The following is a 17,633-nucleotide window of genomic DNA, read 5'->3' as shown; positions in this document are numbered from 1 at the left end:
GGGTTGCCAGTTCGATTCCTGGTTGGGGCACATGCCCAGGTTGTGGGCCTGATCCCCAGTAGGGGGCATGCAGGAGGCGGCCAGTTGATGTTCTCTCTCATCAATGTTTCTAACTCTCTCTCTTTCCTTCCTCTCTCTCTAAAAAATTAATAAAGGAAAAAAAATTAAGAAAAAAAAGAATAATAGTTAACAATATTGAACACATTGTGTGGAGTAATGTATGTAGATTTAAGCCCTGAATATCAGTACTTATCAGGTTATAAGTAACTAATAGACACAAGGTTGCTCTCATTAATTACAATACTATAAGTAGTGTTTTGTTTTACCTACCAGAAACCTAAGTCTCAGAAAGGTTCAGTAAATATTTGGCCTCAGGAGTCTATCACAGGGTGTTCTGACTCCAAACCCCTTAATCTTTTTTTGTTTATTGATTTGAGAGAGGGAGGGATGGAGGGAGGGAGGGAGGGAGGGAAGGAGGGGGTAGAGAGAGAGAGAGAATATCACTTTGTTGCTCCACTTATTGATGCATTCATTAGTTGATTTTTGTGCGTGCCCTGATGGGGCAGTCAAACCAACAGCATGGTGTATAGGAGACCATGATGTAACCAACTGGGCTACCTGGTCAAGGCCCAAAATCCTTTGCTCAAAGTCTTGTGTTCTACTACTTACTGTCTAGTGCACCTTTTGCCAACTGCTGTCACAATGCATTGAATGCCTTTCCTTATAATTTTAACACAGAGGAAGGCTTTGCTCCAAATGCCACCAATAAAGTTATTTTCATATTGTTTCTGTTCTTCCTGACCTTTGTGGTTCTCTTTTGAAGAACAATTCCATGAAGGAGAAATGATATATAAATATAGAGAATGTAGATAATAGAGATATCATATAATGTTTACCCAGACTAGCACCAAACATACTGAATAACTATGTGGTTGCTCAGAAATGTTTATTGAGTATATTTAGGTGTATTTCCCAGCATAATCGAATAAGGTTTTCTGTGAAATAGTACCTTCTTGGCCCTCTACTGGGACAATACCTCAACTGTAGGGAAATTTATTTATATATATAAATAAGCATAATTTTGGAGTTGTGTTTTTCTTAATGAAAATGGTCTGACTTCACGCTTTCCATATAGCATTCATATAGTTTTAAAAAGCTCTAAAGAAGTGCATGTTTTCCTTTTCTTCTCATTTGAATCTTAAATTGTCTATTGACGTACATAAGCCGCACATCCCCATCTTGATCTTCTAGTCCCACTTGTGATTTCCACACTTATGACCTGCTCTAAATTTACTATTGTGTGGAATCTACCTGAATAGCTGTGTAATAACACAAAATATAGTACTGCCCCAAATCAACAAATAAATAAATTTATCAGGAAAATAAAATGTAAGGTTTTGGGAATTCATTGTAACCTGATATCTGATTTTCAACGCTGCAATAAATATTTTATCTTTTTTACTGCTTTGATTTTTTTTTTTTAATCAAAGGGTATTATTGCCTTTCCTGTAAGTGAAGATATGATGGAATGGGAAGCTGATATTGAAGGTCTACAGAATACAATTTGGCATGGTATGTATTTTCAAAACCAATCTACTTTTTAAAAAGCTTTTATACCATTATTAGTCCATCTTTTTTATGTGCAAAAGAAGGTTGTATTATATAAATTTTCTAGAATCGTGAAAGTATTGTTTCACAATGTTATTTTTTTATTGTATGGCTTAATTTTTGCCATTTGTCAACATAGATAGAAATTTTAGGTGTGAATTTTTCTTCATGCCAACTGTTGATACTATTACATTTTTAAGAAGCAGGCACAATAAAGCATAACAATTGAAAAGATCTTCTAACAAACTTCATGAAATCAGAGAATAACTATCAAAATTCCTTTGGGCATCAAAAATTCCACAATTACCTCTCATTCTTATTCTCCTTTGATTTCCCCGTCAAATTTCCATATATCAAATTCTCAAGATGACCAGGCCACTATAAGCTTTAGTGATCATACACTCTTTCAATCAAGGATTAATAAACTAGATTTGTTGAGTAAGGTAGTGGAGAAAAGCATGTAGAGTGGATAATTACAATAAAATGTAACATGTGCTATTAGGAATTTGAACAGAATGCCAAGGAGGCAGTGATTTGTTAATTTTGCATCGAAGAGTCAAGAATGGTTTTGTAAGGAAGTAACATTATTAAAAAAAAAATAGGTAACTACTAGCATAACATTTCTTCCTTGCTTGCTTTCCTTTTTTAATGCTTACCTGTGGATATTTTTCTATTTATCTTCAGATAGAGTGGGAGGGAGAGAGAGAGAGAGACATCGACATGAGAGGGACACATCGACTGGCTGCCTCCCTTGCGACCCTGACCAGGGTCGGGGACGAACCGCAACTGAGGTGGGTGCCCTTGATCAGAATTGAACCCTAGATTCTTTGGTCTGCAGGCCAGTGTTCTACCACTGAGCCAAACTGGCCAGGGCAGAAAGTGATATTTGAGTTGAGTCCTAAAGAATGCATAAGAGTGACCTGGTCTTGTGGCTCAGTTTGTTGGACTGTTGTCCCTTACACCAAAAGGTGGTAGATTTGATTCCTGGTCAGGGCACATACCCAGGTTGCAGGGGGGAAGGAGAGTATTTTGATGCCCAGTCACGGTGTGTGTGGGAAGCAACCAATGTTTCTCTCTCACATCGATATTTCTCTCAATCTCTCTCTCTCTCTCTCTCTCCCTCCCTCGGCAATTAAAACAAAAAGGATGCATAAGAGTCTGCCAGGTTTAGAAGGAGAGGAAAAATATTCAGGCAGAATAAATAGCATGGCACCAGGTTTGAGTTCAGTCAATATGAGATTCACAGTGAATAGGGCAGGTGTTAGGGGGACTGAGTTAGTGGATGGAAACAGGCTGATAAAATAGTGGGATTAGATTGTGAGGAGTCTCTTACACTATCTAGAGGGAGCTATGCACCTATGATCCAATTCACTTAAGAATAAAATTCTAGGGGCCTTGGGAGGCTAAACTATTGGAAGAAACTTTAGTGTTAATCAGGTTACAGTTAATCAAAACAACATGACCCTAGTAAACATGTTTATTTTTATATTATAGGAATATACTTCCAACTGGCAATAAATTTTACATCGGAATATAATCTTGTCCCTCCAGTTGTGACATTTAAAACCATTCCTTTTCATCCAAATGGTAAGGACCAAATGAGATTTTTATCATCAGAGGCTCTGTCCCTAATATCTTTGTTTTGTATTAATGTTTAATAATGTTTCTTTTTAATATAACCACAACTATGTTATGATTATACAAGTAAGCATGTTATTGGGGAAAATATAAAAAGAAAAATTATCACCTGAATCCCAATTCAAAGAGATATTACTCTTGACATTTAACTAAATTTATTTCCTTTTTTCTCTATGTACGTTCTTTTTCTACATAGTTGAGGCATTAGATATAAAGCTTTGTATCTTGTTTTTTTTTTTAAATTTAATATTACATAAGCTTATTGCTGCATTATTAAACATTCTTCAAAAGATCATTTTTAATGAGTGAATGATAAACTTAACTATTCCTGTATTGTTCAGTATTTTAGTTGGACTAATTTTTTGTTATAAAATACGATACATTGACAATTTAACATTTAGCTAAAAATAAGTTAAATCGCTACTTTGTCATACACAAAGTGTATTTATGATTGATTTTAAAAATCTAAAATTTTAAAGGCTAAAAAGAAGGAAATTTAATAGAACTTTTTATGGGCTTAGTGAAGAAAGCCTTTCTGAGTATGATAAAATCTAGAAAGCATGGGAAAAGCATGACACATTAAACTACATAAACTTGTTAAGACTTCTCCACAGCCAATGACATTATAAACAGAGACAAAATACATTAATTTGCAAATTGAGGGAAAATATTTATAATACATAAAACATAGTATCTGTAACATATAAAGAGTATGTGAGAATCATTAAGAAAAACAACATAAAACAATAGAAAAATGGACAAAGACTGTAAATGAACACTTGATAGAGGAACATAACAAAAATAAATGTAAAAAATGTTCCACTTCACTAATAAGAAAAATGCATATTAAGACTGAACATGAAATGCATAAAAATTGTGATTCATTATTTGTAGAATATTAAAATAATAAGTTTAGTAGATGTGGGAAAATTGGGTACTCTGATGTGTTGCCCTTAGTGTGTCCTTTTTGGGAAGCAATTTGACAGCTTTTAATCAAATATAAAATGCAAATAGTCCTAAATCCCTCTAATACCATGTTTATAAATTATCCCTTAGAAATATTAGCCCAAGTATGCAAGAGTTTATTTAAAAAGGTGTTTGTTTCCAATAACAATAGAAAAAGGGAAATAATTCCAATATACATTAATATAGAACATTTTTTAAATGAAATATCCTATAGCTTTACATATATTACTCTTAAACAGCACAAGGAAAATCTGCTCTGTGTAAATGAAAGGTGAGGACAAGGGGACAGAAATACCTCTTTCCGTTGTATTTAATCCAGTAATTCCACTCCTAAGAGTTTATTTTACACAAATAATGGCAAATGTACACAACTGATTTTTGTATCATAAATTTAATTATATTCTTAAAAAATATTTTTTAATTACAAAAGTAATTATGTAGTTGGGGAAAATATTATATAAAAATATATAAAGTAAAATTAGGAACAAGACGAGGATGCCCACTCTCACCACTTTTATCCAACATAGCATTGGAAGTTCTAGCCAGAGCAATTAGGTAAGAAAAAGAAATAAAAGGCATCCAGATTGGAAAGGTAGAAGTAAAACTGCCATTTGCAGATGGCATGATATTGTATATTACAAAAATTAATAAAGGCTTTCCTCAGAAACTGTTAGAACTCATGAACAAATTTGGTAAAGTTGCAGTGTACAAAATTAAGACACAAAAATCTGTTGCATTTTTATGCATGAATAAAGAGGAAGGGGAAATATGGGAAAACTTGTGATTGCTCCTCTTTCTCTCCCAGGAGGAGGAATGACTTAACGAATTGGAGAGATGTGAGAAAGAATTTAGCATGTCTGGCTCAGCAGTTTCTCAAAACTTTCTTTCCAATAAGTCTGACCTTGGGATGGGTGCAGCCTTTGTTTCTTCAGACAGGAAGCCTAGGCAAGGCCTCCAATTGAGGGATTAAGTTCAAACCAGGAGGACTTTTGTGGAACTTGATTAAAGCATTGATCAGCGTTCTCCATTTCAGTCTTATGTACCATAAAGCTGATATTTTTTACTTGCATCTTTCACACTCTGGTCTATTTTATTGTATACAAACCTTGGAGGAGAGGAGTGTTGTTAGCCCCCACACAACAAAAACTGGGTATGTACAGTTCTAAGTCTTTAGGTACATAAAACCTAATTGCCTTTCAGTGTTATCATTTGCAATCCCATTAGGAAACATATATAAAGTTCACATTTTATCACTCTCCACTTGTAAGCATTGAAACATTGGAGAAATATTTTTTGCCAATTTAATAAGAATCTTCCGCCCTGGCTGGTTTGGCTCAGCAGTTAGAGCATCGGCCCACAGGCCAAGGAGTCGTGGCTTCGATTCCAGTCAAGCACAAGTACTTTGGATGCGGTTCCATCTCTGGCCCTGGTCAGGGTCATGGCGAAGGCAACTGGTTGATGTGTCTCTCTCATATCAATGTTTCTCTCTCTCTTTCTCTCTCTCTCCCACTCTGACTGAAGATAAATGGGAAAAGTATCCATGGGTGAGAATTTAAAAAAAAAAAAAGAACATTTCTGTGCTTTGGCCAATGTGGCTCAGTTGGTTGAGCATTGTCCTATGCACCAAAAAGTTGCTGGTTCGATTCCTGTTCAGGGCACATGTCTGGGTTGCAGGTTCAATCCCCAGTAAGGGGCGTGCAGAAGGCAGCCATTCGATGTTTCTCTTTCACATTGATGTTTCTCTCTCTCTCCTTTCTCCTTCCTCTCTGTCTAAAATCAATAAGACATATTTTTAAAAAAGATTCTTTCTGTTATTTTAATATGCACTTTTTTGAATACTTGTGAGTTTAACATTTTTTCACATCTCTTGATTGTGCCTTTTATTTTGTGATTTGTGAGGCTTATTAACAATGTCACATTGTCCTAGATGTTGCAAATATTTTTTTCATTTGTCATTAATTTTTCAATTTTGTTGATGCAAGGTGTTTTGTTTTGTTCTTTACGTCTTAGATTTTAACAATTTTATGTAGTCCCCTCTGGTCGGTTTGGCTCAGCGGTTAGAGCGTCAGCCTGCGGTCCAGAGAGACCTGGGTTCGGTTCCCACTAGGGGCGCGTGCCTTGGTTGCAGTTTGTCCCTGGCCCTCGTTGGTTGAGTGGGTGGCAGCCGCTCGATATGTCCCTTTCACGTCGATGTTTCTGTCTCTCTCTCTTCTTCTCTCTCCCTCCCACTCTGAACCAAAAAAAAAAAAAATTTATGTAGACCTATTTATTAGTCTTGTCCTTTGAGATTTTTACAGTTGTCTTTAAGCTTAGAGGTTCTTTCCCCCAAACCCAATTAAATTATTTTACCTTTCTTGTAGTTATTCTATAGTTTTATTTTTCATATTTAACTCTTTTTTTTTTTAATATATGGATTAAGTTCATTAACTGTGTCGGTGCACAGACCTAGCTTCTGTTTATCTTTCCAATCTATATGTAATAGAACAAAGCCGCCAGGGAGCTTCCTCAGCATATGGCTTCTATTTCTGGATCTAAGGCATTTACTGTTTGTCACCATTTCCAACCAATGGGAAGGGGGAAAGAGAAAGAAGGCAAAACATCTTCCTTAAGAAAATCTGATCCAAAAGTTGTATACTTTAACTTCTACTGATATCCCATGATTAAAACTTAGTCACATGGCTTCTTTCTAGAGGGGAGGCAGGGGAAAATCGTCTGAGCAACGTTGTAGTCAACTAAACAGTGTAGGGTAGTGGGAATTGGGGACAGGTACAGCCTCACTACAGAGAGAATAAATGGAGGAAAGAAAGGTAGATATTGAAGGACAATGAGTATTTTGCAGCAACATGTTTTTTTTATTTTTTTATTAATCCTCACCCGAGGATACTTTCTCCATTTTTGTTCAGATAGAGTGAGAGGGAGAGAGAGACACACACACACATTGACTGGTTGCCTCCCGCATGACCCCAACCAGTGCCGGGGACGAACTGCAACCGAGGTGCATACCCTTGACCAGAATTGAACCCACAACTCATTGGTCCATAGGCCAATGTTCTAACTGCTGAGCCAAACCGACCAGGGCTGCAGCAACATGTTTTATAACATTTCTTATTATCTTTTCTTTCACCACTGAAACATAATTTTACTTTTAATATACAATTGTTTTAATACATACTAGATTTTTTTTAATCCTCGTCCGAGGATGTTTTTATTGATTTTTGGAGAGAGAGAAACATAGATATGAGAGAGAAACACCCATCGGTTGCCTCCAGCATATGCCCTAACCAGGAATCAAACCCACAACGTTTTGGCGTATTCGGGAAGATGCTCCAACCAACTGAGCCACCCACCAGGGCCATACTGGAATTTGTTTCTAAATTCTCTTATTCCATTACTCTGTCCGATCACATGTCCCACTGTTACAATTATTGTAGTTTTACACAATGTAATACAGTAAATCAGAAACCCCTTTTATCTTTTCAGAATTTTCTCCTCAGTTTTTACCTTTTTTATTACAATATGTTTTTCTGTTGCAGTATAAACGTTTTTCTTGTTCATTTATAAAAATTATTGCCCTGGTCGGTTTGGCTCAGCAGTTAGAGCATCGGCCCACGGACCAGAGAGACCTGGGTTCTGTTCTCACTAAGGGCACGTACCTTGGTTACAGTTTGTCCCCAGCCCTAGTCTGGGTGGGGTGGGTGGCAGCCAGTCAATGTCTCTCTCTCCCATCGATGTTTCTGTGTTTCTCTTCCTCCTTCTCTCCCTCCTGCTCTATCTGAAGATAAATGCAAAAAAGGTTGTAGGGTAAGGATAAAATATATATATATTTACACATTAATAAAAGTATCATTAATAAAGATAACTATCATTTTTTGAGGATTCACTATATACCAGGTACTCTACTGAGTACTTTATTTTATTCATTCTTTACAGTGAAGGCAGGTACTTTAATCATATCCCCTTTCTACATATATTAGGAAAGTGAGATGAACGAGGTTAATGGTCAATTGTTCAACATCACACAGCGTCAACGTTCAGATCTGTGTGTCTGACATACGGTTCATGCCTTTAACACACTGTATTAACTGTCATATTCACTGGAAATAATTTTTCTGCTTTGTCATATGTTTTCTAATTTTACCTATCACATCTGGGTGTTCATAAGCTTTAAATAAAATTTTATTACAACTATGTTACTATTAATTTATTATTTTAATACAGTAGACCAATATACTGGTCGACCCTGTATAGATTTTTTGGACAACTTTCATCACTGGAACTCAAGCTATACATTGAGCAGCATCTTACTTACCCTTCAGGTAAGAAGAGATTAATATAAATGCCCCCTTTAATACTTTTAAGTATCTCAGTTATTCAAAATATAAGAAATAAAACATATGCATATTTAAATGTTTAAAAGACTCAAGTAAGCTTATTTAAATCAGTAACATTTCTATATCAAGACTATAAACATGGAACTTGAACCCTGGCCGGTTTGGCTCAGCGGTTAGAGCGTCAGCCTGCGGTCCAGAAAGACCTGGGTTCAGTTCCCGCTAAGGGCACGTACCTTGGTTGCAGTTTGTCCCCAGCCCTGGTTGGGTTGTGTGGGTGGCAACCACTCGATGTGTCCTTTTCACGTAGATGTTTCTCTCTCTCTCTCTCTCCCTCCCACTCTAGCTGAACAACAAAAAAAAGGAAAAATGTCATCGGGTGAGGATAAAAAAATAAAAAATGGAACGTGAATTATAAAGACCATTACTTTATGATTTTTTAATTAATTAATTTATTTCTGTTACAGATGTTTCTCCTTTTCCCCTCATTAATCCTCCCCCCCCGCCCTGTCCCCAGCTTTGTTGTCCATGTCCATGTCCATTGTTCATGCACACATGCATATAAGTTCTGTGGTTTATCTCTCCCCCACCATAAAGACTATTACTTTAAAATGACAACCAAAGAATACATATTTTATAACAGAAGAAAAGCTCTGGCCGGTTTTCCTAGCAGTTAGAACATCAGCCCATGGACCAAAGGGTTGCAGGTTCGATTCTAGTTAACAGCACATACCTGGGTTCCTGGTTCGATCCCTGGCCCTGGTTGGAGTGGTGCAGGAGGCAACCAATCAATGTGTCTCTCACATCGATGTTTCTCTCTCTCTCCCTCCCTCCCTCCCTCCCTCTTCCTCCCTTTCTTTCACTCTCTAAAAAATCAGTGGAAATATACCCTTGGGTGAAGATTAACCAAATAAAAAATAAAAAAAAGAAAAGAAAAGAAAACTGTTTGGATGGTTTTAATTCTAGAAATACAGTCTTACATTTTCTTTTGGTTCCTAATTTCATCTCATAATACTGAACAGCCTTTAGATCTTCCCTCATGTATGAACCTTGCCTTCCTTCAGAGACGTGGGTCAAGTAACTGTGACCTAAAATGTTCAGCTTTACCTTTTGTTTCTCACAGTGCTAGCGACTTGCTCTTTTACACGCTTTCCTTTCTTAAACCATTTTTTATTTTTCAATTACAGTTGACATACAATATTATATTACTTTCAGGTGTACACCCCAGTGATTAGACATTCATTATATAACTTACCAAGTGATCATCCCGATAAATCTCTTAAACATCTGACACCATACGTGGTAATTAGAATATTATTGACTGTATTCCCTATGCTGTAGTTTACATACCCACGACTATTCTGTAACAACAAAGTTGTATTTTTTAATCCCTTCCTCTCTTTCACCCATCCCCCCAAAACCTCCTCCCATCTGGCAACTGTCAAAATGTTCTTTTATCTATGAGTCTGTTTCTGTTTTGCTTATTTGTCCAGTAAACAATTAAACCAGGGATTTTCTTCTCCCCTCAGGTAGGTGCCTGTTTCTAGAATACCCTCTGTATTTCTTGGATCCATGGTCCCGAGAAGCATGCCTCAGTGTGCTGTTATTCTTGACCCTCTCGGAACCTCCTTTCTCATCCAGGCCAAAGTAAATGATGTGTGGCACTTGCTTCGAGCACTTATATCCAGCTCATCATTAATATCCCAAGATAGATGATTACATTTTGATTATCTGGAATACTTGGAGAATAAAGTTATGGCTTAATGGAATTTTTTCAGTAGCAAAATTATAATACAAATTTTATTTCTCCCATTTCTTACTTTCCAATTAAAATAAACTAATAGTTTTCTGTCTAGCTATCTTTCTGTACTGAGTAAAATTTAATCTTTTTAGAGATCCAATGGTTAATTAGTTATGCATATGTGTATTGAACATCTACCTGTGCCAGGCTGTGTGCTGGGAGAGAGATTTAAGTGCTTTAAGGAAGTGAGTGAGCATGGTTCACTGGGGTTGACCTTTGATCTTGTGGGTTTCTTTAAACTGGGTCACCTGGGGTGACCTTTGATCTTGTGGGTTTCTTTAAACTGGGTCACATTCCTACCTACCTGTTCCACCTAAACTAGGATCTGCCTTCAGAAAAGAAAACTGAATGATCCCCAATGTAGTGAGTGAGGACAAACCAGGATGAAACGGTGAACGTTCTGAATTGCTGAGTAATGTAATAAAAGGTAAATTTGGGGCTCTGAGATTACATTGCTTGGCTTCACATTCTGGTTTCGCCACTTAACACCTGTGAACTATTGGACAAGTTTCTTTACTTCTGCATACCTCAATTTCTTCATCAGTGAAATGGATCTGATAGTAGCTGCCTCATAGATTTGTAAGGATTAAATGAACTAATACATGTAAAACACTCAGAACCATGTGTGGTCTAAGAAAATAACTCAATAAAAGCTAGTTAGTATTACAATTGTTCCTACTTTTAAACAGTAATGCAAAGTGGTGACAAAGTACTGTCATGGAAATACATCATGGGAAGCCAATCGATGACAAAGTTTTTTATTTTTCAAACAGATTTATAAAACAAATATGTCTCCATTATAGAAGTCTGAAGACAGTGGAAAGGAAAATTACTAATAATCTTAAAGGAAAACCCAAATCTTACTGTTGTTAGCATTTCCTTCTCATCTTTTCTCCTATTTTTCTGTTTAAAATCTTTCAGTTTCACACTCACTACAGGGTTAAGCCCAATTCTGTTGCCTGACAATGATTTACTTCTCCTCACACCTGGGCTTTAACACACGGGGCCATCCCATTCCTATTATATCTTCATGCTTTTCTTCACTCAGAGTGCTTGGTTCAATTCAAATTTCAAAGCATCGATAGAGTTCTAAACTCTAAAGTTACAAACTCAAGCAAGTCTTAGACCTTAAAATGTGCTCAGGCCAGTTCTCCAAGTGACTAGCAACCCATTTTCTCCTTCCCTCTTCTTCAGTCTGTCTGGCAAGCCATGGCTCACATTATAAAGTCAGATCAAATAAGTCCTCTGGAATGCCGTTGTTGATTTCCTTTCTGAGGTGGAATTGATGGTTTTGGATTTTGAGGGACTTCCTTTGCCCCTTACCCAGTAAAGTACCCTAAGCAAATTTCTCTCAGAGCTCTGTGATACTATAACGTACACAGTTTCCTTATCTGTCTTCCTTTATTGGATTACAAACTCCTCAAGGTCAGGGAACAGGTCTGGTTCACCTTTGACCCCCTCAGGATAATGTTGACAGTTAGTATGTGCTAAGTCACATGAATGAAGGAATGAACCTGAATTTTTACATTGTTGCAATTATGGCACATATGTATAAATTATATAGCCTATTTCTTTTTCACTTGACATTTTATCTCAAGTAATTTCCGTATTGCTACAGTTAATATTTTAATGGCTATTTAATAGTCTTTTCAAGGTCAGTGTGGCCCAACAGGACTTTCTGCACAGATGAAAATGTCCATTCTCTGTGCTGTCCAATATAGTAGCCACTAGTCAGGTGTGGTTACTGAGCACTTGGAAAGTGGCTCATGTCAGTAAGAAACTGAATTTTTTTATTTTATTTTAAGTAATTTAATTTTAAATTGTCACATGTCTTTGGAGACTACTGTAATGGACAGTTCAAGTATAGACCATAATTTCTGATTACTTCCCTTTGAATAATATATGAGACACATTTATAATTAACACACTGTTATTCAAGAGAGTGATACTTGAAATAGCGTTTAACCAAAGAATATATATGCATATGTGCATGACTCATGGACACAGGGAATGGTATGGGGAAGGCGGGTGGGATGGGGGTTGGGTGGAGGGGAGCAAAAAGGGAGAAAATGAGAGACATCTTTAATACTGTCAAATATATCTATATCTATATCTCTATGTCTATATCTATATCTATATCTATCTATCTATCTCTCTATATATATCCAAATATACTAATCGTCTCCTAAAATTTTTATAATCTTATTTTTTAACACTTCCATGTATAATGCAAAGGTAAATATCAACACCCATCCACAGAATGAATTAATTTCTGGGCTTTAACTAATAGGATACTATAAAATATGCTTCTTGGTGCAGTAATTCATGATGTTTCAGATTTTTGTACTTAGCCTCTCAGAGCTTCCTCCGTTATTTTATACCATCACATGGCTCATTTAAATGTCAGACTTTTATTTTTTACCAGGTTAGCAGGGCTTCTGATTTATACATTTTAATATATTCCTTATATTCCAGTTCTTAAAAATCATTAAATAGACTTAGTAGCATGTGTACACGTTATGTGAAAAGGTCTTAGGCACAGTGTCAATGTGAAGACTATTGAATAAACTTTACCAGATGTTCCTCTCTGAGCAAAATTATCTTCCCAGCCAAAGACCTAATGCTTGTGCTAGAAGATAAGTTTCATCTGCTTCCCACCCACTTTGAAAGGTATAGTGCATTCACATTGAATCCTTATTTAAGCAATTATAACATTCTTGGAAATGTAGCTCAAATGTGTTTTCCCAATAGGAAAACTGAAATAGCAGAGAATTCTTGTTGCTTTTGGAGTATCAAATGTCAAATTGTTGCTTTCATTAGTGAAAGATTGCCATCATTTCCATGACTCTTAAATCACAATTCCCACTTTTACCTGTATCTATATTAAGATGTTCTATTAGTTAGTTATATATTTTGGCTACATTTTATTATATCATTTCCATGTTATAATATAATATTCAAAATATTGAACTATTGAATAAATATTTGTAATTTGAGCTAATATTAATTTTGAGGTGGCACACAAACAAGATCATGGTCTAGCATAACTGAAGTTTTGGTTACTGCTGGTCCCGTTTTGTCCAGATGTGCATATATTATGGTAGGCAGAATTTTAAGGGTATTCCCTGAGTCTCCCATCCTCTGATTATCTAATCAAGCACTAATCTGGGTAGTGTTGTGAAAGGACTTTACAGATGGATTTAAGGTTACTAATCAACTGACCTTAAAATTGGAAGGTTATCCTGAATTATGCAGGGGGGGCCCCAAATAATCAATAACCCCTTAACAATAGAAGAGAAAGGCAGAAAGTCACTCAGAGAAATACAGTGGAAGAAGGAGAAGGGATGTGGCAGGAGAGAAACTCCAAGAATGTGAAGGAGTTTTCACACCTTTACTGCCTCTGAGATATAAGGGTCCAAGTAAGGACCTGCATGAGACCTCTTGGAGTTTGATTTCCAGTCAGGGCACATACCTAGGTTGCAGGTTCAATCCCCCGTTGAGGCACGTCAGGAAGCGACTGATCAATGTTTTTCTCCCCTCCCCCTCCAAAAGTCAATGAAAGCATATTCCTGAGTGAGGATTTTTTTTTTTTAAATAAGACAGACAACTAATACAGATAACTAATCATTTGACGGTCTAGTGGGATAATGAAGCGTACATAAGCCTTAATACATAATTTTGTTTGATCTGTTATCTAAATAAAATCTCATGTTTAAATTAAAGTTTTCTTTTTTTAATGGAAATATTTCAATGTTTCCTAATGTTTGGTTCTCTTTATACATAAATCTAATTTAAATTTATGTTATAGGAAAGAATAAGTTATAGGACAGAACTTATAATTTGCTTTGATCCTAATGTTTGGCTTGTGAGTGTACAGTATAAAACCAAGATCAAATGTAATAAATGGTGTTGGGAAAAATTGGAAAGACACATGCAAAAAATGAAACTAGACCACCTTTTATACCATACACAAAAATAAACTCAAAATAGATTAAAGACTTAAATGTAAAATTTGAAACCATTAAACTCCTAGAAGAAAACATAGACAGTAAACTCTCTGACATTTCTCTTAGCAATATTCAATATTTTTTTCTGCTATATCTCCTCAGGGAAGGGAAACAAAAGAAAAAATAAGCAAATGGGACTACATCAAATTAAAAAGGTTTTGCAAGGGAAACCATCAACAAAACTAAAAGACAACCTACTGAATGATACATCTGATAAGGAATTAATATCCAAAATTTATAAAAAACTCAGACAACTCAACACCAAAAACAAACAGAAAACATCCAGTTAAAAAATGGTCAGAGGGCCCTGGCCGGTTTGGCTCAGCGGTTAGAGCGTCGGCCTGCGGTCCGGAGGGACCCGGGTTCGGTTCCCGCTAAGGGCATGTACTTCGGTTGCAGTTTGTCCCCGGCCCTGGTTGGTCGTGCGGGTGGCAGCCACTCGATGTGTCCCTTCACATCGATGTTTCTCTCTCTCTCTCTCCCTTCCTATCTCTCCCTCCCACTCTATCTGTACAAAAAATGGAAAAATATCCTCGGGTGAGGATAAAAAAAAAAAAAAAAAAAAAAAAAAAAATGGTCAGAGGACCTAAATAAATAATTCTCCAAAGAGGACATACAGAAAATGGCCAATAGACATATGAAAAGATGTTCAATATTACTAATTATCAAAGAAATGCAAATCAAAACCACAATGAGATATCACCTCACACCTGTCAAGAATGTCTATACTCAGTAAATCAACAAACAACAAATGTTGGCGAGGAGGTAGCGAAAAGGAAGCCTTGTGTACTGTTGGTGGGATTGCAGATTGGTACAGCCACTATGGAAAACAGTATGGAGTTTCCTCAAAAAAATGTAAAATAGAACTGCCTTATGACCCAGAGATTTCACTTCTATGTTTGAAGAAACCCAAAACACTAATTCAAAAAAATATATGCACCCCATTGCAGCATTATTTATAATAGCCAAGATATGGAAGCAACCCAAGTGTCCATCAGTAGACAATTGGATAAAAAAAGATCACACACACACACAATGGAATATTACTCGGTCATAAAAAAAGAATAAAATTGTACCATTTGCAACAGCATGTATGGAGCTAGAGGGTATTGTGCTAAGTGGAATAAATCAGACAGAGAGAGACAAATAACATATGATTTCACTTCTATGCTGAATCTAAAGAACAAAATAAATGAACAAACAAAACAGAAACAGACTCATAGGTACAGAGAACAAACTGATGTTTGCCAGAGGAAGAGGGGTTAGGGGACTGGGTGAAAAAGGTGACAGAATTAAGAAGTACAAGTTGGGCCCTGGCCAGTTTGGCTCAGCGGTTAGAGCGTCGGCCTGCGGTCCGGAGAGACCCGGGTTCGGTTCCCGCTAAGGGCACGTACTTCGGTTGCAGTTTGTCCCCGGCCCTGGTTGGTCGTGCGGGTGGCAGCCACTCGATGTGTCCCTTCACGTCGATGTTTCTCTCTCTCTCTCCTTCCTCTCTCTCCCTCCCACTCTATCTGTACAAAAAATGTAAAAATATCCTCGGGTGAGGATAAAAAAAAAAAAAAAAAAAGAAGTACAAGTTGGGGATGTTAGGTAAAGCATAGGGAATATAGTCAACAATATTGTAATAACTGTCTGTATATGGTGCCTTGAAATATCAGGGGGTCAATTTATAAATTATATGATTATCTAACCACTATGCTGTACACCTGAAGCTAATATAAAATAATATTGAATGTGCTCTGGCCAGTTTGGCTCAGCAGTAAGAGCGTCAGCCCATGGACCAGAGAGTCCTGGGTTTGGTTCCCGCTAAGGGCATGTACCTTGGTTGCATTTTGTCCCTGACCCTAGTTGGGGTCGTGTGGGTGGCAACCAGTCAATGTGTCTCTCTCACATAGATGTTTCTCTCTCTGTCTTCCTCCCTCTCTCCCTCCTACTCTATCTGAAGATAAATACAAAAAATATCCTCAGGTGAGGATAAAAAAAATAATAATAATATTGAATGTCAACTGTAATTGAAAAATAAAATTAACAACCCAAGAACAAGAATTTCTTGAGAGCAGAGACCCTCTCTAATTTGTGTTTGTATCATCTTCAGTTAGCTATGTTGTAGGCTTTTAATAAATGCTTCTTGAATGCTGTACGTAGTGGTTGGTCTTTTTGCTTTAAGAAAAATTTACTGTGATAAAACTACATTCTTTATTTTTTGTATAGGCTATGCTTTCTAATCCAGTGCTTAACAATCCAGTTAATTTGGAAGCAGCCAGAATACTGATTGAAGATGAATCTACGTACAGACTAATAGTTGAAAAACTTTTCCGTGAACCATTACAATGTAAGATGTGCCTAATTATTATTTGCCTACTGATTCTATATTTACAGCAAATAAGTGATCTAGCAAATAATTGTTATGTAGAATATTTTCTGCATCCATTTTTAGTAATGAAATTGTACTGTGATCTCTCCTATTGTACTCTTTGTCAGACCAATTAGTGTGGTCTTTTTAAAAGGTTATTGAAGATTGTCAGCTTAGTATCTTTAAATATTATGGCCACATGGATGGATGGTGCCAATGGAAACTAGTCTACTCATCGTAAAGACATGACATCTAATTTTAACTCTTTGATCTATAATGGATATTTCCTAGGTTTCACCTGTAGTACCCCAGATCTTATTGATCTGGGATTCCTTTCCTCTTGATTAGCAAAATGCTCAGCATATTTTTTTCTGGAGAGGTCACCCCCCCACCCCCCAAGGTATTCCTTCTAAGTGTCCATGTGAAAATGATATCTGGTTCTTCCGTCTTTCTCTCTATTGACCAGCGTTTTTCTGATACCCTTGGTTTGCTCACTGTCACCCTGCCAGTGACCTCTGCATGACTTAACTCCATCACCTTCATTGCTCCTGTCTCTCTCTGCAGTTAGCAGAACAATGCTGTTGGCTTCTTATGCCCAGAAGGGTTCGCCACAGTGAGGGGTGGGCCCCTAGTGACATAGTTATTTGACGTCCTGCCCCTCCTCTTCCCACAGTGCACAACAACCTCGCATAGTAGCTGGTGTCATCACCTCGTGAGTCAGCAGGCCTTGCCATTCAAACTCATTCTGCTGTTCGTACCTATATGTCATGAGCTTTACTCTCACATGTCCATTCCCTCTTTTCCCAGTCCCCTTGTAGAACCTGCCAGTCCATTAGCTAGGTCTGTACAGTTACGACCAAGTTCAAGTGCTCCTCCACAGGGCTTCTGGGTCTCCTGCAAACCAAGCAGTTTGATTGGGCATCTTTTTCAGT

General features: G+C 36.9%; 1 protein-coding gene across 1 annotated transcript in view; it reads left to right on the top strand.

Annotated features, from left to right (window-relative positions):
* UBE2U (ubiquitin conjugating enzyme E2 U) overlaps positions 1 to 17,633 on the top strand; it is a 39,438-nt gene that overhangs the window by 305 nt on the left and 21,500 nt on the right. Inside the window, exons 2-5 of the mRNA XM_036257423.1 lie at positions 1,491 to 1,572; positions 3,103 to 3,195; positions 8,431 to 8,528; positions 16,560 to 16,680. Of these exons, the coding sequence (XP_036113316.1) occupies positions 1,491 to 1,572; positions 3,103 to 3,195; positions 8,431 to 8,528; positions 16,560 to 16,680 (394 nt within the window). The remainder of the gene's footprint in view (positions 1 to 1,490; positions 1,573 to 3,102; positions 3,196 to 8,430; positions 8,529 to 16,559; positions 16,681 to 17,633) is intronic.

Source organism: Molossus molossus, unplaced genomic scaffold, assembly GCF_014108415.1.
Source record: "Molossus molossus isolate mMolMol1 unplaced genomic scaffold, mMolMol1.p scaffold_m16_p_12, whole genome shotgun sequence".
Lineage (NCBI taxonomy): Eukaryota > Metazoa > Chordata > Mammalia > Chiroptera > Molossidae > Molossus > Molossus molossus.
This window is presented reverse-complemented; position numbering and strand designations above follow the sequence as displayed.